Below are 20256 nucleotides of genomic sequence, written 5' to 3' on the forward strand. Positions count from 1 at the left end.
TTCGCCAACGACGACGCCGGAGGAGGTCAATTGAAAAGCACTTACTTTGTTGCACGCGCGGACCGCATCTATTTTTATTGTTTTCTCGCCGGGCCCGATTGTGGCATAAACAACGGTAATTCCTGCGGCACTCCGATCGCGGTGCAATAAGGTAGCCAAAGTTATAGATGATCCGCGGTTCATCCGCGGGATGGGACTGCATTTCAAAAACTAGTTTACACGGTCGCTGAGCTGGGCCGCCCATAAAAAGCGAGGATTAATGTGCGGCTATTAATTATGGCAGCTTAAGGCGCGGCAACGCCACGCCAAAAACAACTAACCACCCCAAGAAGTGTTGTGGTCTCGCGGCTCCTAATGCGCGGGGCTCGGGTCCGAGGCAATAAAAGCTACACAGCAACGATCAATAACTTTATCCCCCCCGCCGGCCCAGGCCCCCTTATCGTCGTCGCACACCGAATGTCGATGTAATGTCATTCCATTTGCGGTCCCGAAAAACCGGCCACCGGCACCAGCAAGGGGACGGTTTCGCTGATACGGATAGGCTTTTCATCGGTTGTCGAACCCCCCGCCCCGTGTCGCCCCCTCGGCAGGTAACAAGTTGAAGTGCAGACATGCGGCCCAAAGGCCCAGACTAATGCAAGCAGGCATGGCCACTGCCCACTGATCCGCGCGATCCGAAGTTCCATCTTCGGAGCACCCGGGAACTCCTCCAGAAAATTAATCTTCTCGCGAAACATCCCGTCCGTCCCGAGGGGGGATGCTGGAGGTCCCCCCCTCGGCCAACCTGTTACGCTGCGACGACATTTTGCGACGACAAAAACCACCGAGCTAATGGGAATATCAAACGAAGCGCTACGGGAACGTCAGGCCAGGCCAACGTGGAAGAAGCGCCAAGCCACAATAAACATTTATCCTCGCCCGGCTCACCCAGCAAAATTACTTTCGAGGAACAAGTTTCGAGGAACAAGGTAAGGGGTCCAATTTTCTCACCATTAAAGGGATCGGTTCACCTTCGCCGTTAAGCACTTCGCAACCGGACCGAACCACCGTGTTCAACTTTGACCGGCACCGGCCAACATTAGCCAATTAATTAGTCATTTAAACCTTAAAACCCCGGACCCGCGATGGCGATTGGTGGCACTGTGATTTGCCCTGCCGCCGCCGTTCCGATGACAGACAAATGAAAATATAACCTTCCACGAAAGCCAATATCGGACGCACCCGTGTCGCTGGGCAAGGTGCGCAATTTCCAACCCCCGGCACCACTCCTGTGAACTGTCCTGTCGGGAAGGGTAAAATCAATTCAACTGCGGCCTGGTAGTTCAGGGCCGCGCTGGTGCTTCAAAAGGAATTTTCAATCAGTGTCCGGGACGTAAAAACTACTCTACCACGCGTGGCTTAGAACGTAACTCTTGGGATACTTACACAAAGACCCTCATGACACAGTTCGAAAACTGGCCCCTGGAAACTAAAACGGAAAAACCAATACGAGTGAAGGAAGCGAAACGATGCACAATAGGGGGAAAAAAGGAAACAAGGAAACAACATAAAACGCAAATATCGTCGCCGCAGCCTGCTTTGGTTGAGCAGCATTAAAGTTTTATGCTGCAAAAAGCTTATTTATGCACAACAAGCCGGGACGAAACACAAATCAATTGGAGGTGCTGCACAATTCAGTGCATTTGTGCATTCCAGGGTGGCGTTTCGTAGTGTGTGTGTGGCCCTCACGCACACCACCACACGAAGGTGCCGATGGTAATTCATTTTTTACACCATTTCCATCCGGGCGAGAGCGAGACAAGCATACGAACGCACTCGGAAACGCCTACAAAGTAGCACTCGTCGCTAGGGGCGTGGCTAAGGCGTGTTCCTCATAACCCCCTCGTGCCCCCCGCAACCCTTGCCCTTGGCCATTGACCCAACGCCACCACCTTTACGGAAGCCTGCGCCAGCCACTAAAGCTTGCCACTGTTCGGTCCCGAGTGCGCTTCCTGTCCCCCTGACAAACGGGAGAAACAGATCCGGAATTGAGCTGGGAATATTGGGAGGGAAACGAGTTCGTCGGCTCTTGGGGTGACAAATTGAGCTGCCACTAGCTGCTGCTGCTAGGTTCAAAATGGACACGACACACCCACACGCTTCCGGTTCACGGGTTGGCGAGACAAAACCCTCATTACCGATAAAACATGAATGTCCTGCGCGAGTGTGGGATAAATAAGTGATGAATTTCGAGTGTTTTGGTTCACACCATCAGAAGACGGGTCGCAGCTTAAGGAATTCTTCTTCGATTGGCCGCGCGATGAATATTTCAAAGCCCCCCCCCCCCGGGCGGAAGGCGAATCGGACGGAAATCAAAGCTAATAGGACAGGCTATCCTAGCCTGCTCTGAAACCTGTTTCCAATTATCGTCATTTTGTTAAGCTATCAAAACATTTACTCAACAATGCGCCGTACAGCTGACGTCGGTAGGTGGCGACCGCAAATCATCTCCGCTCTCCAGGGTGCTCCGCCAGGAACACAGATTTGGTGGTGCCAATCGCCCACATCCTGCACCCCTGTGTGTTTCGACGCCTTCGATCGATCGATCCGGTCCAGCTGTCTCCGTTTGTTACACAAATTATAGAGAAGATCGTTACGAAAAGGGGCTCCTTGCTTTGTTCGGAACTTATGTTGGGTTCAAACCCACGGGGGACAACTAACGGCGAAGAAAGTGGTACAATTATGAACCGGGAAAAAAGTGCCACTTCGAGTCGCATCTGACGCATGGGGACAAAATTAACTTTTTTACCATTCCCATTAAATGATTCGAATGTTATGTGTCCTTACAAAAGAGAGTCAAAAGAGCTGTTAAACAAAAGTTGAATCGATAAATATTTATGCAGGCCAATTGTTGTTTTATTCATCGTTCACGTGCCGCCAAGGCTATCATAATAGAGGACTCCGTCATCGGACTTAGTTCCAATTGCCTAAGCGCGTTTTTGCTTCCATCATTCAGACCCGGGCTCGTTCCGCAAAAGTCTGCCGACTGCCGAGTGGCGAGTTCGTCAAAACCAACCGAGGACCGGCCGCCGGGACAGGTGTAGAGCGTGGAATAATAAATTATCAAATCGTTACCCCCGAAAACGCTGACCACCGCTGGTGATTGATACCGCGGATCGTTCCACTTGAAGAACAACTTGTTCTGCTCCCGGCTTCGACGAGGGCTTTTGACTCAACGACCGACCCGACTCCAAAGACCCGCGTCCAAAGAAAGGATTAGAGAAATTGTAATTACACGCATGGTAGCACGGCAGGTCCGTGCGCCGCTCGAAGTCCTTGGATCACCGGCTGCCGGCTACAGAAGATGGTAAAAATGTCTTAGAATCCGAATCCGAGGGTTGGGACCTCCCTCAGAGTTCCGCGGTGGCGTGAAAAGAAAGATGCATTTCCCCGTTGAACCGCGGTCTTAGGATGTCGATCATGATTATGTTGTTGTAATCCAGAAGAGTCAAATATCCGTGTGGCGTTCGAGGCAGATTGACTTCTCCGTAACCCGGTTTTTGATGTTTGATGTTGGTTTCAAATAGTTACAGGTGTTCCAGAAGGTTTACGAATAATTTTCATCAAACATGTTTGAAATTGTTTTTGATAAACAAAGTAATTAAAAAATGAATAATAATTCAATGGTCAGATAAAAGAAGGTTAAATACAAATGAATGATCGTATCAAACGAAAGGAAATCATTACTCAACGTTAGTATTTTACCATTGTTTGGACGTTTTTGCTTATGTTAATGCAAACCTAAAGCAATTGGACAATCCAATTGGACGAAAAAATCCCGAGGAAGAAGACATGTTTAACATCTTTAATCTTTTCCCTAAGCACCCTCGAATGATGAAGCGGAGATGGTCACAATCTCATTTGAGGCTACCTTTCATCTCCGTTACACGTCGTTGCCCACGAATAAAAACAATGCACAAACAATCGCAATGAATGCCCCGCGAGGGATTTGTGACACTTTTGTCCCGTTTATGAGAAGCGACTTCGAGACCCCATCAGCGATCAACCATTTGAATGCTATCGTTACGGGTTGATCAGAAAGAGTGCTACTTTCCCAGCTCACGACACGACGCGATTCCAATCTTGGAATCGCTTCAAACCTGTCGGTCCCCAAAACTAGACCATCGTGCAGTGCGACATCGGCGGGGCGTATTGGAACAATGCACACACACACACCCAGACCAACCATCATCCATCATAACGGGAGCCTTGTCCGGGCCACCCTCTCCGGTGGACCCCATTACACATTCAAATTGCTCTGCTCCTCGCGAGGTGCCCGAAATTGGGGAAAACTGTTGGCCACCATCTTGTGGTGACCGACCAAAACGGAAATGAGCCAGCACCCGGCCGGCCAGCCCGTGCCGCCATTTGTCAGGATTTGAAGGAAGCGGCGACCGGAGAGAGAGAGAGTTTTGAATTTGAATACGCCGGTGGCGCGCGGTGCCTGACGAGCGCTTAGGCGCAAATCTGCCGTGAATAAATCAGCCTCATAATTACGGTTATTATATGCAAATTAATTGTTAATCATACTTTTTTTTTCGCCCGGCCCTGGCATGTGAGGCTGGCACAGCACCTGACATGGCCGCCGCCGCGCGATGCTGATAGTGAGATGGATTGTGTTCGCCGTTTTTTTCATCGCGGGCCGCGTGGTCCTTCTCGCTCCGATGCGCGCCAAATGGCCGGCCGGCTGGGCTGGGTCGGGAAAGTAAGGGTGGTTGGAAAAGTGTGTTACGCGCCGGGTGTTCCAGCGCCGGGCCGGGCGCGCTTAGGAAAGCTGTCTAAATTGGTGGCCTCGCGCCATTCGCGAATGGGGCGATTTCTCGGGCGGGTTTTAATTATCGTTTAATTAATGTTTCTCTATCGCCGGCACCGGGGGAAGGATTTTGCGCCACCACGCGGCATGCGGCTAGCACGCGCGCCCAGCGCTATTGTGTAAGGACCGCTACACTCAGGGACCATGGGAGAGATTAGGCATATCAAGATTTGGTGTGTGATAAATTATGCGCCACCTGCACTCTTTGTTCGCGGGTTTTGCGGGTCACAGAGAGCAGCATTACCTAGTGCCCTCCCCCCGACGAAAAGGTGGCTGCTTACGTGTGGTGGACCCAAGTGTTCTGTTCAAGAATTCTTTCCCACACTTCGGGTGGCCACCCCAAAATGGAAGTGACAACCCAGCGTGAAGCGGCCATTTTTTTAGTCACCGTCGCCAGGCCAGGCCAGGCTGTTTGTTTTCCCAAAAGCCACTCACAAGAGACCTCCCCCCCACGGGGCTGGCCAGCATAGGGCACCTCCGCGGGCGGGAGATCGAATTTCTAGCTCAATTTTCAAATACCATGCCCGGACTCATGCCGTTTCCTGAAAATGGAAGGAAGGCACAAAAAATCCTCGCCGTGTGCCTCGCGTTTGGAGGGTTTCGTTTCGGGGAACTCACCACCAACACCACGAACGGCGATGATGATGATGATGGTGCGTGGCCTTTCGTTTCCATTTGATTTAATTTCATTACTGGAGGGGCCGTTGTTGGGGAGTTGTTGAAGCGTAGCGTACCATTTCGTGGCCCTCTCTCCGGCGGTGGCTTAACAGCTTAACGAATGTGAACGAACACCCTGGCCGACCATCGGGCCATCGTGGCGGGGGAGATTGCTGGCGCCGTCGGGGGTCCTGTCGCGCTCGAAATTAGACGAAAAACGCAACCCTGCAATTATCGACAGTTATCATTAGGGAAGCGCACCCCTCAAGGAGCTGTGCTTAGTGACGATGGGCTGCGTGTTTTGGTGGCCGGGACCCGGAAGCCGTATCCGGAGCGGAATCGCGCCCAATTGTGGCCACCATCATCATGGGTGTCAATACGCCCCCCAGGCCACCCTAGGAGCAACTCTGTGGAGTTTTGGTGCCTAGATGATGGGTACCCCAAACGGAAGGCCACCATTTTCCGATCCAGGGTCCAGGTTTGTTCAGTGGCAACCGGAGGTGTTCAAATTCGAAAACCTCAGGCGCGCTTTGGGCTACCCAAACCTCCAACTCGGGCCGAATTCGGTTCGAGTTTTTGAGATAAAAATATTTACTCTCGAACCAGAACTTTGGGCTGGCGCACCCAAACGGCTGTGTCAACGGCATCGGGGGGGGCGTTAATCCAACCCCAGTGCCTTCTGGGTGGAAAATCCCCAACATGGCCAGTCGTGGGCTTTATTGAAACAGACCCATCAAATATTGTTTCGCTTTTGGGGCTTCATTATGTGGAACCAAAGTTTGGATAAACACGTGCCGTGCAGTGCATTGAGTACCGATTCGGACTTGTTTTTAGTTAGGACCTCCGAGGCGCAAATAGAGATCTGCCTTTCATTGCTCAGGTGTTGGGTCGTTGAAAGCCAAATTTAAATCCATCATTAGCCACAGGTCCGTTGGTCTTATCAATAAACGCGTATCGCGTTTTATGTCACTCGCCAAGGGTGCATAATTGATCGGATCTCTTGATCAACTAGCTTCTGCTGCGCCGCTGATCCTGCTGATAAATCATAGTTGGCTGGGCGATGTCACCAGGAAGGCAGGACACATGTTTTGGGTCAAAGTATAAGTTGCAACCCCGCAACAGTTGGGGATATTAATAATGTATTCGGTCGCATCAAAAGGAAAACATCAAAAGACTGGCGATCGATCGGTGGCGGTGCATCGATACGCTTCTTTCGCCCTCCATCCATCCATTCGGCCTGCCAGCCGGTAGCGGCAGGTGATGCCGGTGGCCTGCGGATCATCGGCCTCAGCTGGTAGCGTCGCGCCGTGTTCAAAACTTTTTGATCCACCACTTTTGGGGCCGTTAATTTATGCACTAAATTCTTCGCTCCAAACGCCCCCCATCTCGGAGGTCTAGCCCGGGGACCGGATCGGGCTGCGGGCTTCACGCCCATTGTTTGCCCGAGGTCGAAGAAATCGTTACAATGCGCAATGCTGCTCAAACATGCAAGTGGGCCAGCGGCCAGGATCGCCAGGCAGGCCAATCAGGACCCCGGACCGGCCCGGCCCGGCCCTCGGGTCTAACGATTCTTAAATTGGTGTAATGCCGAATGTTATTTTGAGGGGGGCCCTCGCAGGGTCCGATGCAGTCTTTTTCCTCGATAGCAATCGCCGTCACGACGACGTGTGTTCCGCAGCGATACACACAACGGCGGGCCAACGGCCAACAAAGGCATTATTTAACGGACACACCGCGCTCTCCGGGAGCAAGGGTTGTGTGGAAAAGAAATGGGACCACGGACCACATGGCGCACGGCTCGCTTGGCATTGGCCAGCCCCAACACCATTTTGTGTGTGTGTGTGTACTGGTGGGCATTATTTCCGGGGGCCCCGAGAGGGCGACGGTGCGAGAGGGTTGGGATTGTGCGGTGCGGTGAATGAATTATGGCTACCGAACCGGTAGAAACGCAAGCAAAACGGGCTTTTGCAAATGCAAATGCAGAAAGGGCGCGCGCACACACTCTTCCGCTCTCGGGGTTCGGGGTTCGGTGTCGAGGGAGCCATTTTGTATTGTTCCGGAACCCTGGCCCGGAACCCCGCCGAGGCCCCGCCAACGCCCGGTGACGCGAAATTTTCTTTATTCGGACCAGAAATTTCTTATAAAATTCAGGAAACCAGATAAGCAACCGGGACCGGACCGGGCGTATTGTTTGTTGATTTAGATAAGTTGCGTTCCGGCCCCGCCACTGGGGGGTGCGTGAAGGTGCTGCGGGGGTGGGGGAGAGGCAAATTTATGGCAAGGTGCACCCGTATGATGTTCGGTGCAAAATTAGTGATTATAGGTTGGTTGCCCTGCATTTCTGGCACGGAACACGATGTGGATCGATTCGACAGATAGGGATCCCCTGGCCATTCTAGCTCGCTCCTAGTTCGCCTGCCACCCACACCGGACCCAAGATGGACACGGGGATGGGTCCCATTTGACAATGCACCGTGACCGAATGCAATTGAGGGCCCACGGTTCATATACCGACCGGTGGCCAATCTGCATATGCATGTGCCCGGTGTGTCTGTGTTTGGCACACGGGTCAAGCGAAGATCATTGTAGGTGGATAACACACACACACGGGGCCTCACCCGTTCAAGACACACGGGTCCCTGGGCCGGTGCAGTTCCTGTGTGTGCTCAGCACCGGTTCGCTGGGCTCGGCGCTGCATTTCCGGCGCCATAATTCATGTACGAACAATTGGACAAGAACAAAAGTTTTATTAAGCTCGACCCCATAAACATACCGGACGATAAAGTTATGCAGCGCCGGGGGCGCGGAGACTGAGATGCACTTTTTAGCCTAGGAGTTGGCCTATTTTTTCCCTAATCTACCCCACAATGGCCACTACAGAGAGAACGCGTTCGTGTCAGCCGTTCCGGAGCTGTGTTTTCCGCTTGAATTAATGGACTGGTCCCACCAAAGGAAGGCACCGTTTTTGCTGTGTGAAAGAAACAATCCAGATTCAACGGTCACAATCAACGGCGACCGTCAAGCTAATCGAGAGCTAAGTGGACAAAAACGAGACTGAACCATACTGGAGCTACTGAGCAGTTTATATGTCTCCGGGCCGAAACTTGTGCTGTCAACGGGCGTTCCCATCGTAAATCTTGCCTTCCTGGCGATTTTTAAACGGGTTTTTACTATCAGTTGTGCGACCCAAACCTACTCGAAAATGCCAAACTAGTTCTTATTTTAAACTAGCTGTTCCCGGTGTGCGTCGTTTCGTCTCACTTCCTTCTCATTTCTCGATGACCCGACGTTTCAAAGAATCGGCTTCCCTTCTCGCTTCCCGCTGAATACAGGAAAAAACTCCCACCTGCAGAATTTGGTTCGATTTGTTCGAAAACAACCCGAATTATGCTGAATTTTATGTTACGTTTTTTGGGGCGAGGAGGGACCCTCCCTCGCCGGAGGAGTGGGAGGGTCGCACTGTCCTACATTCAGTGTCCTGTGTCACGAAACTACGCTATGCCAAATTTCACGCGGACTGCTTCTGTAGTTTTGGAGAAATAACGGTGCAGACAGGAGGGCAGGAGGAGAAACATTCATTTTAATATATAGAAGAAGATTGTTTATTGCAGTGCTGAACAAAGAATTCCAAGAAAGTCACACTTTTCTAAAGGATACGTATTAAACGAAGTAATATCTAATTGTTGCCCTACGAAAGCTTAAAATCAAGATATGTTAGTGGATGATCGTTATTCAAACTGCATTCTATTCATCCTGTTGCATTTGTCACAACTATCGTGCTCCTGATTAACGAATTTATTCTGTTATCAGGACTTTCAAATTGAATTAATGAAATAAATGTATTAAATTCATGTTGTTGCTGTTTGTGAATTTCCAAATGCTGTCGTTCTGACAAGTTCTTGTCCTTGTAGTTAATCGGTTCATCGGTTTATACAGAAAGGCTTTCACATGAAACGCACTGCCACAAACTTCATACCGGAATGATTATTCGGCGGTATGAGTCCGAATGTGCTGCTTAAGACGGGATTGCCGTGCAAATTTGCGAGTGCAATGAGGACATTTATTTTGGTCCCTGTCGTGAGTTTTCATATGGCGGCGCAGGTTGGTTGTTGAATGGAACGTTTTGCTACAGGCTTTACACATGAATGGCTTTTCGTCGGTATGAGTCTGAATGTGATCCTTAAGTTGGTTTTGCCGTGCGAATTTGTCAGAACAACGAAGACATTGATGTTTGTCCTTGTCGTGAATTGGCATATGATGGCGCAGGATGTCTGCCGAATGGAATGTTTTGCTGCACACTTTACACTGGAATCGCTTTTCGCCGGGGTGAGTCCGAATGTGATTCTGAAGTTGTTCTTTCCGTGCGAATTTGCCAGGGCAATGAGGACACTGGTGTTGGTCCTTGTCGTGTGTTTTCATATGGTTGTGCAGGTACCGTGCCGCATGGAACGTTTTGCCGCAGACTTTACACATGAATGGCTTTTCGCCGGTATGAGTTCGAATGTGATCCTTAAGTTGGGATCGGCGTGCGAATTTGCCAGAGCAATGAGGACACTTATGTTGGTCCTTGTTGTGACTTTGCATATGAACGCGTAGGTTGCGTGCCGCATGGAACGTTTTGCTGCAGACTTTACACATGAATGGCTTTTCGCCGGTGTGAGTGCGGATGTGATCATTAAGTTGGCCTTGCCGTGCGAATTTGTCAGCGCAATGAGGACACTGATGTTGGTCCTTGTCGTGTGTTTGCATATGGTCGCGCAGGTACCGTGCCGCATGGAACGTTTTGCCGCAGACTTTACACATGAATGGCTTTTCGCCGGTATGAGTCCGAATGTGATCCTTAAGATGAGATTGCAGTGCGAATTTGCCGGGGCAATGAGGACACTGGTGTTGGTCCTTGTTGTGAATTTTCATATGTTTGCACAGGTTGTGTGCTGCATGGAACGTTTTACCGCAAACTTTACACGTGAACGGCTTTTCGCCGGTATGAGTGCGGATGTGACTCTTCAGCCTGGTTGTGTCTGGATACGTGGCGGAGCAATGGGGGCACTTGTGTTTTTTCTTGTTTCTATGTACATTACAATTAACTTTGGAGCGCTGCATTGAAGACACTGAGAAGTCTGCAGCGGCGATATCCTTTTGGGAACTTCGCCGCTTATTTGACCTCAACAGTCGCTGCTCGCCGATTACGGACACAGGTTGATTACCAGTGATTACCATTTGATTCAATTTAGGGCCTTCAGCGGCATACTTGGTACCCAAATTGTTGTGATCTGACACTGCTGCTGGGTCGTCAGGACCCATGCTGGTCTTCCCTGCCATAGAAGCTTTCCCGTGGACATCGAAAGGCTCTGTTTTGAGAATATTATGCTCATGTTTCAGCTCAGCATCTGATGACTGCGGCTGCTGCGGATCGTCGATTGGTTCACGTTTCAACAGTGTTTCCAGCGATTCTTCCTCTGCCTCAAACAAGTCGTCATGGTGATTATAATCGTATGTACTACTTATCTGTTGTAAATTAGAAACCGTTTGACTCGATTGATAATCCTCTTCCGAACCTTCTGCGACAACCTCTGTTTTGACCACCGATCCAACGCCACCGATTCGCTGCATGTCACCGTCAGAATGCTCTACAGTTGTTTCGGAACCGGTTAAATGGGTGGTGTCTATTTCTTGCTTAAACCGTTCGATTCTTGCATTGTTTAGCATCCATATCGAGCGCAACTTGTCCAGAAAATCACACCGCGATTTGCAGGCCGAACACAAATACGTTGGAAATTCGGCAAATAATTTCATCTGCAAAAAGATGAGGAGCATGTCATAACCGTTACTGTGGTGGATGCAGCCCAGTTTAAGAGGTACAATGTACATGTGGAGAAGGGAGACACGAGAAACAATGCAGCAGCGCGAACGTTGTTCTTAGAAAAGAAGCGCGTTTGGGTAAACAATAAGAACGAATAGCCATTGGAACCACCCGAACTGCATCTTCTGTGTGAAGCGCGCTAAGCGGAGATTATATTAACATTGGGCTCAGGATAAACGGGATCACCACGATAGGTATTAAGTGGAAAATTGTAACAGAGCAAAAGTAATGAGCAATAAAGAACGTTGAACACGAACCTCAAACAGTGTAACCCCGTACATTTCAGTTACGTTACGAAAGCATGGGAAAATTCAATTTAAGAAGGGCATATTACCTGAACATTTGTACAGGAAAACGTTTGTTGTAAAAGATATTCTCCCCGTTCGTTGGAAGTGACCGACTCCAAAGTGCCATCAGCGGACAGGCACTTTCGACATATAGCCGAGGTTCTAGAAAGATATTTGTTATCACACATACTTATCCTTATCTCCCGGCAACTTACTCGGATGATAATGAAGTTTTAGACCGTTTCGAAGGTGCCATTTTGACTCCAACAGTTTATTACAGAAGAATGAAAAATTGTTCGTGTTCTGATTGTATACCAAACAAGGTTTCTTTCCAATTGTCAATCGTCGATTTTTGACAGCTTCTAGCCCAAGAGAAAAAAGATGGTCACTCAGTGGTGCTGTGAGTTGCTAAATGCTGTCAATTTTGCTGTCAGTTCTGCTGTGAGTTGCTAAATGCTGTCAATTTGTTCATTCGAATGATAACGTTCTCTACGGATGAGTAGAATTTATTGGTTACTAGCTGTTTCTGGCGTGCGTTATTTAATCCTCATTTCTCGATTATCCGGCGTTTCAGAGGATCGGACTTCCTGGCGACGTATGCGATCGGCTTCCCTTTTCGCTTCCCGTTGGATACATGGCCAAACTCGCGCCAGCTGAATTTGGCTCTAATTGTTTGAAAACTCTCCGAGTTTTGCTGAAATTTACCCAGATTTTATATGGGAGCACCTCTTTGTAAAAAGGGGAGGATCGATCGAAGTCGTGCACTGCTCAGGCGTGATGAATATTGGTCAGCAATAGTGACGCGCCAGCTAACGGGGCCTGAACGTGACCACGATCCCTAGGACTGGCTGCGGCCAGTAGGCATTTGCAGCGGTTGCAGCAATTTGCAGTCCGCGCGAGACGTGACGATCACGACCTGCCGATGATCAGTTCGCCGTCGCGCCTTCGGGCCACCAAATGTGGTTCATATTTAATGGCGCACCTCTTCCACCTAAATGCGCGTGCATTTGCGGAGCAAACTCGTGCTGGAAAACAACAACTCATCTCCTAAGCTACTAATTGCGACACTGCGCAATCGTTGCGGACCCTAAGCTTTTATGAAGCGAGCAAACTAGAAATATCTGAGACCGCGGCGCCCGGGTTTTCCACGGGACATTCCTGCGTCGGGGGCTGCATTATTTAGTAAACGTGCCGCACGTGCTGGTTCACAGCTGGGACTACCCCTGGCCTGCTAGGAGGGCCACCACCTCCATCATGCAATCAGCCTTTTGCACACGACGTGTCACAACTGCTTACTTAATAAACATGTCCGCGCGTTGTGGCCCCCATTTTCTTTCCGACACACCACCGCAATATGGGACCGGCGCACACCGCAACCGACTGGACTACACAAACCGTTGGTACCACCGTTTTTGTTGTGCGACCCACGACCACCCAGCCAGACGACGGCATATTTATGCGACAAAGTTCAGCGGACCCCAAGGTCCCTCGGTTGTTCGTTGATTAGCTTTCTTTGAATTTTAAGAAGGAATTACCCATTGAGTCGTGGTCGTCGTCAGGAGTCGTTGTAAGAGTTCCACCCGCCGGGGTTCAGGTGTGGCGAATGGCGAAGAAACAATTTGTCGACAAAGCGTCCACCAGATGGGTTTCTAAAGTCGATTCCGCAAACGTTGCCTCGCAGTGGTTGCCCCCCCAACCCAGAGCCTGGCAGCCTGTGCGGGCTCACAGGGCGGGAACACAATGGTGGGTTGCTAATGAGTGAAACGATTTGAAGCCGATTTGTTGGGTTGTGGCTTAGAATTATGCCACGTCGACCCCACTTCGAGGCGATCGAGATCAAGCATAACCTCGAAATGGGCTCCTGGCCACCGTTTGCGCGTCCTGCGAAAGTGGTCGGGCTAGGTTCCGAGACCGAGGAGCACGTTAATTGGATGCTGCGCACATGGATTTCACGCTCCTTGCTGGGCGCCTGAGCTTGCACAAAGACCCGGCGGCGGTACCGCGTTGCGTGCGGACCGAAGGTAATCAGTTCACTTGCTTCTCGCAAAAAATTAGTCAAAAATTGACGAGCACGGTTTCGGTTCGGTTTCGCATTTGCGTGCGCATCTCTCCGCTCGGCCGTGGGTCGTGATCGGCCACTGAGTTCGGGCTGTGTGTGGGAATATTTTGGGGCTGGAACCGGGTTTCTTTTGGCAAAACAACCCAACTATACATTCACTAACAACCATTATCCGGGCAGCCAGGGTGCACGGGCTGTGTGTGGGAATATTTTGGGGCTGGAACCGGGTTTCTTTTGGCAAAACAACCCAACTATACATTCACTAACAACCATTATCCGGGCAGCCAGGGTGAACGAACCCTGGGAACGGTCTAATTGGCGGGTAAATGTTGAGCATCGGGGCACTCGCAAAGAAAAGGGTTTGCTTTTTAAAGTTGAATACCAACGGAAGTGGCACGGCAATGGAGAACAGTCCAGTGTGTGCCCACCAGAGCATCACTCAGCAAAGCAACAAAGTATTCCACTTAATGTGGGACAGGAATCGGGAGATTTCCCGATTACTTCCCGTGCTGACGAACGCCTCTCGCCAACCGCAGAAGTGGCCCGGAAAACTGGCGTGCTCTAATGGTTCGAACAGGAAAAGGCCTTCGCGCCTTTTCTTTTAAATTTGAATAAGCGTGTGCCGTACTGCGACATTTTTGTAGCTGATGCTGAGTAGCTGGGCCATCGTCACCGTAAATGAGGTATTTACCATATAAATGATTATGGTATTTTGCGACGAACTGTAACTCGGGTATTTAATCACGTATTTCTAAGCTTTTTAAAACCTTTGCTTGGCGAGTGCTGGCCAATATTCTTGGTTAAACTAAACTTTTGGGCACTTATTTATAGCCGTCCTTTTCGTGGCTGGATTACGAAACACCCGGATCGTCCTGCCCAGAAGGTGCCCGCAGAAGGCCACTGGCTGGTGTGCCTTCGAGCGCTCCGTTTTGGCTGCCAGAGTCGCCCCGGTTAGGTAATCGTGGATAATTTTCTGTTTCAACCCAATAACAATAAATCTCCCCGGCCGCGTGCGGCGAGCCGAGCGCAAGGCCTCAAGACGGAAGACGGCTCCCAGGACGACCCGGGGCCCTTTTCGGAAGCACGGAAGCCTCGATGGCTGTCGATTGCTGGTGCAGTTGCAGGCACGCCTAGTCGTGGGTGCATTGGGTGTCCTGCACGAAACTGCAATTTACCACCCCGTCCTTCCACGCTCTCTCTCTCGTCCGTCCGGCTTCCGGAGCCGGGCTATGGTGTAGTGCAGCGATTGCTAGGTTAATCACGACTTTGCTAAAGGCTGACAAATGACCACGCTGCGGCCCGGGACAGGACGTGTCAGGAATGCGCGGGTGCCACACCGAGAGCGACGAGGCCTCGGGTGGCTCCCGAGTTCCGAGAAAATTATTAGAAGCCCCACAATAATAATAGTCTAGCCCGTGTGTACCGTGTACGAATGGTCCGTGGAACAAGCGCACGATGCACGCCCAGACCCAGCCATTGGTCGGCTAGACTCTGGTATAGACTCTGTTCCTAGGTCCGAGCCACTCGGCGGAATGCAATCAATCCGCGCTTAAATGCACATCGGAGTCGGCCGGGGGCCCGGGTAACAACCGGATGTGTCTCGAATCGATTCGAAGCCAGCGATGCCGACCGAAACTCGTAGATGCAATCCCCCCACACACACGTAAGCCACACGATCGGACGAAAGCGGAAGCTAGCCGGTGCAATTAGCATTTCCTTCTGTGGCCCACCCAACCCGGGGGAGTGCAAAATATAGCTTTCGGGTCGGATTTTATGCAAATATTTTACTAACATCCGCAGGCGCTCATGCCGCCTGGCTTAAATTATGTATGTATAAATCTCTGCGCTCTGATTCGAGGCGATTGATACCCGGTCGGCAGGGGATCCGTCCGTCTAGATTACGGCGGCGGCGGTGAGTACGATAGCGAATCTATGAGTTTATTATGCGAACCATCATTACACCCGACCATTTGGCGAAGCAGCTACTTGTTACACCGGTGGCTTTATGGGCTTGCGGTGCTGTTGCATCGGGAAATTTAATAAAAAATGTACAATCATAATTTAAAAAGAACCAAGACAGACTCGCCTTTGCTTTTTCCACTTCATGGAAAACAAAGCCTGCCTCGATGTAGCAGATGTTCTATGCCCGTTGGTGGCTCGAGTTCCGACAAGCGCCTACTTCGATTTGTTTTCAAAAACAGAAGTACGAAGTACGAATTTTATTTTCTTTCTCTAACTTAGGTGAATTAGCCGCAAATTAACCTTTTTATTGATCTGTTTCTAAGCTACCTGCAATTCAACAGCCATTCACAGTCTGCCTGTAACACTGAGCATCCCTTACACCGATTCCAGACGGTGCGAGAGCGCCCAGGGAGTTAATGAAGGACATGGGCAATGATAAGGTGAATTCGATTCATAAATTGAAACATCTTCCTGCGCTCGTCACCGGCATTCCCACCGAAAGTCCGCGGAGTTGTTTATGTCGCGCCGCCACCGGGTCGTCAAGGGAGACTTTATAAAGACACACCCGAAGGACTCCCGGAGTACGAACCTGTGAAGATGGAGACAAGAAATTAATAGCACTCAATAACTCACACACCGGAGCCGCTGCCCCTCCCTGCCTCGGGGGCCCTCCAGGATGCATCATTCCATTCACGCAACCGTGTCGCCTGGGGAGTTAGTTAACCGAAGGCACACCGAATCCACGCCAAATATAAAGTGCAGCTACGTGAGGCAGCTTATCGCGCGGTTGCGGTGTGCGAGGTGCGCGGGATCGATTCCTTCCTTAATCTTGTGCGCCTTCCTTCGCCTCCGGGCTGTGGCCGGCGGCATCTGCCGGGATATTTCAAAGCCAGCGCTGGCGACCTGAGCCTGGCCTGGCCGGGCGGAACCGATCGGTGCGGTACCTGTTCGAGGAGCGACCGAATCGGGAAGGCAATTTTTCTTCCCCCCGCCCGGGTTCTGGTGGTGGCTGGAGTGGTCCTGATCCTGGTGCATTAATCTCGGGTGGATGGATTTGTCGCACAATGTGATGCATGTGATGGATCGCCCGCCGCTGGTAATGTGCTGCTGCTGCTGGAACGTCTTCATTTTCGTTGCGGGCTCCGCATCGAAAAGGATTTTTCATTTTATCACCTCATAAGGAGACACCGCCCCGGGTGCCCCGAGTGCCTTAATGGGGTCGCGCAGAAAGGTGGCTCGCAGGCTTTAATACTCGACCGGCAGCAGGAATGTGTATTTATCAAATAGAGTTATAAATTTGAGGGAACCGCTGCTGAAGTGGAAAAATGACTCCAGATTAAACAATTAACCCCAAAGCGTTGAAGCGGTACCGGATGGAGCGGTGAAACAACATCTGTTCCTTGGGGTCCGGTCCAAGCTCTGGGTCTTCACTGTAAGGGCAGCAAGCCTGTCCAAATTAGACTACCAGAAGCAGCAGACTCCGTCGCTAATCAACGGCTTAGGGCGCGCTTATCGGCCGGTCTTCCGTCCTTTGGCTCTAGGAGTCCCTTCGCGTGTCACCGCTGGGACCCCTGGACCCTGTTTCCCAGAAGTGCTCTAACCGTTCGAACGGCGGATGGCCGGGCGCAATCGGTCTCGGTCGCGCCGGTCGTTGTATCGTCGTCATCGTAAAGATAAAACCTAACTTTTAACACTTCCACACACCCGGAACACCGTAGCACACCCACCCTCCAAGCTATCTTGTCACTTTGTCCTTGTTTGCCGCCTTCGGCCCAACACGCGGGGACCTGGGAGACAAAATTAATGTCCAACAGAGCTAATATCGCGCTCGTCTAGCAGCGGCCGGACCGGAGAAGAAGCGGAGAATTGGGAAAATTGAGACACAACAAGATCGCGCCACGCCGCCACGTTCGAAGTCGTGGCGGCGTCGGCCCCGAGATCGCGCCGGATCTCGGATTTCGGATCTCTCCGATGCAAAGCGGCTCGTCGTCGGCGTCGTCGTCTTCGTCGTCGTCGTCGCCGTTGCTGTCGTGAGACGGGAGGGCCCCGATAAGGAAGCTATTTCTGAGTTTTAATTTACGAACATGTCACCTTTCGTGCGTGCGCCTCGGTGTGTGTGTGTGTGTTAGGACCCTCTGCCTGCCGCTCGTGACCAGCCAGGGCCCGCGGCCCCCGAGCGCGGCGATTAGAATAAAATTAAGTGATCAACCCAGAATCCCATCCCCCAACGGAAGGGAGGGTGCCTAATGGAGCCGCGAGGAGGCCAAACATGTTGCTGATGAACTCACGGTTAGCCAGGGCGGCGGCTGCTGACCGATGACCATAAATCTTTGCCTGTTTGGCAAATTGGACTTAATTAGCGAACCCGCGAGACGTTTGGCACGTCGCGTCGCGGATCGCTGTTTTGGGGTATTACTGTGTCCACTTTCGGCACTGCTCTCTTTCTCTCTGTTCGTTGTCATTCGTTTTAAAGGGCCCAAAAGCATTACCAATTTGTGACACGGATCTGCCTGTATTAGAATGCCGTTTAGTATTCTTTCCACCCAGCATTGGTTCATTCAAAGAATGGTCCTTTCTTGGGTTCCCAGCGGACCTAGCTGACCGCTGCCCGGAGCTCCCGGGTTATTAATCGATTGCAATTTGTTACCGTCATCAAACGCGCGGCCGCGGGTGATGATGAGCGATGTTTGTCACCGAAAATTCCAGCTTTCCAAAGAAAGATCGACGAGCGCTTAGAAATAGAGTTTCGGGCCCCGGAACGACACAGCGAGTCCGGTAATGCGAGTGCAATTAATCAGTGTCCGCGCGGTGTCCAAGGAGAAGGACCCGATCCGAAGCTGACCAAAGCGCTATTTCGGGACGGGACATTCCGACCGCCGGACGGGAGCATTTAAATCAATCGGTCAATCCATCAGCCACATCACCCGGGCCAAAGAGCTAATGCTTCTCGTCAGGAGGCGATTAAAACATACTCCTACCGGTAAATCCCTTTTCTCTGAATCCCCTTTTACACCGTCGTTTTGTTCGTGTAAAAAGCCAGCTTCATTTACGCACCATTTAGCGGCTGAGGCTTAAATTATTACCCCCAGCTCAAGCCGGGTTTGAATTATTCATACTCATTTTCCGTTCTGTTTGGGGTGTTCCCCAACATACTTAGCAAATTAGCGCCCATTAATTGGACGTATCGCGTTAACAGGTCTGCCCGAGGGCCGCCGACGAAACACGAGCACGAGCAAATATACAAACCGACTTGATCCTTTCGTGTGTCATCGGCTTGGCCACCCTTGGCTGGGCACCGAAATTTATCGTCCTTCATTGACTATTCATATTTGGTACCTGTGTGTCTGTGCGTTCTTTCTTTCTTGCCCCTGAACCCACCGGAAGTGACATTCTTTCGCCCCGTTTCGCCATCGGTAGGCAGCTGCACCAAAAGGAGACCCATCGAATCGATGATCGAATCGACGGAGCTTCGACGTTTTTTCGACGGTTCCCCCTCCCGCGGACACTGTATTGTTTTATTTCTTTTCCGAGTCCAATTAAAAGTGCCTGCCTTCGCCAGGTGTAAAATGAGCACGGACGCACTCTCCGGAAATCAAGGGTCAGCTCAGCTCAGCAAACGACGCTGCTGGTGAATCCGCACACCCGGCGAACCTTATCGTACGCCGTGCCCCGCGGACAGTCGAACAGGATGGCCTTGTTGCGGCCATCGCACTGGAAGTACTGCGAGCAGTTCAACGGGTGACCGAACTTGGTACCGACTCGCTTGCCGAAGCACATCACATCGAGCAGATTACCAGCGGGTCCGGGATTGGGCACCTGTTGTACGTTACACGACGCCAGATCGGCCGCCTCACAGTACCGGCGGTTGCTGTCGAACAGTGTCCCGACCGGACACTCGAAGCGTATCGAGCCCGCCGTCGAACACTGATAAAACCCAGCGCATCCGGACCGCTCCGGACGAAGGCTTCCGGTCGGTGCTCCGCTACACACCCCATTGAGTGCGTCCAGGAACGAAGGATTCGTCGCGATCGGATCGTACTGACCCGTGGGGTCTTCCACCCCGTTCCAGCCACTGTCGTTGCAGATCATCCAGCCGAAGCCACACGAGTTGCGCGCCGTATCGAAGGACATTCCGGCGGGGCACGAGAACCGCACGGGGCGGCCACCAGGGCGGCACATGAAGAACTCCGCGCAGTTCCGGGGATTCCTCACCAGCTCACCGGGCTCCTTCAGGTTACATAGCTGTCACCCGGGGGGGAGCGATTAGTGTGTAGACGGAAGCTGAAAACCCGCGGTGAAGTTACCTCAAATCCTTGCGCAAGAGCCAAGGCCCCAAGAAGGGCGAACACTGGAAGTATCTGCTTCATCGTTAGGTATGGCTCACCACGGAATGGAATATCGGCCACCGGGCGTGGGGATGTTTTATCAACTCGCCTATCGACGCCGGGCGATCAACATGCATGCGTGACATGAGGAAGACGCTATCGTGTCACGCCGGCAGATCGTAGATACACCAATCACTGCCTGAAGTTTGGACACGGCTCCTGAGCGCCATCGATCGATCTAAACGCGTAAT

The 20256-nt window shown here is 51.4% G+C and overlaps 2 protein-coding genes across 2 annotated transcripts; both read right to left on the reverse strand.

Annotated features, from left to right (window-relative positions):
• Positions 1–4964: 4964 nt before the first annotated feature.
• Positions 4965–18142, reverse strand: LOC128269388 (protein krueppel-like). Its single transcript, XM_053006839.1, has 5 exons — positions 18069–18142; positions 12304–12341; positions 10370–10530; positions 9568–9688; positions 4965–4981 (listed from the first exon to the last, which is right to left on the reverse strand). The coding sequence occupies exons 1-5, from the start codon at positions 18140–18142 to the stop codon at positions 4965–4967; spliced, it is 411 nt and encodes a 136-aa protein (XP_052862799.1).
• Positions 18143–19289: 1147 nt separating this feature from the next.
• Positions 19290–20047, reverse strand: LOC128278105 (probable endochitinase). Its single transcript, XM_053016769.1, has 2 exons — positions 19985–20047; positions 19290–19922 (listed from the first exon to the last, which is right to left on the reverse strand). The coding sequence occupies exons 1-2, from the start codon at positions 20045–20047 to the stop codon at positions 19290–19292; spliced, it is 696 nt and encodes a 231-aa protein (XP_052872729.1).
• Positions 20048–20256: the final 209 nt, after the last annotated feature.

The sequence above is a fragment of the Anopheles cruzii genome, chromosome 2 (assembly GCF_943734635.1).
Source record: "Anopheles cruzii chromosome 2, idAnoCruzAS_RS32_06, whole genome shotgun sequence".
Classification (NCBI taxonomy): Eukaryota; Metazoa; Arthropoda; class Insecta; order Diptera; family Culicidae; genus Anopheles; species Anopheles cruzii.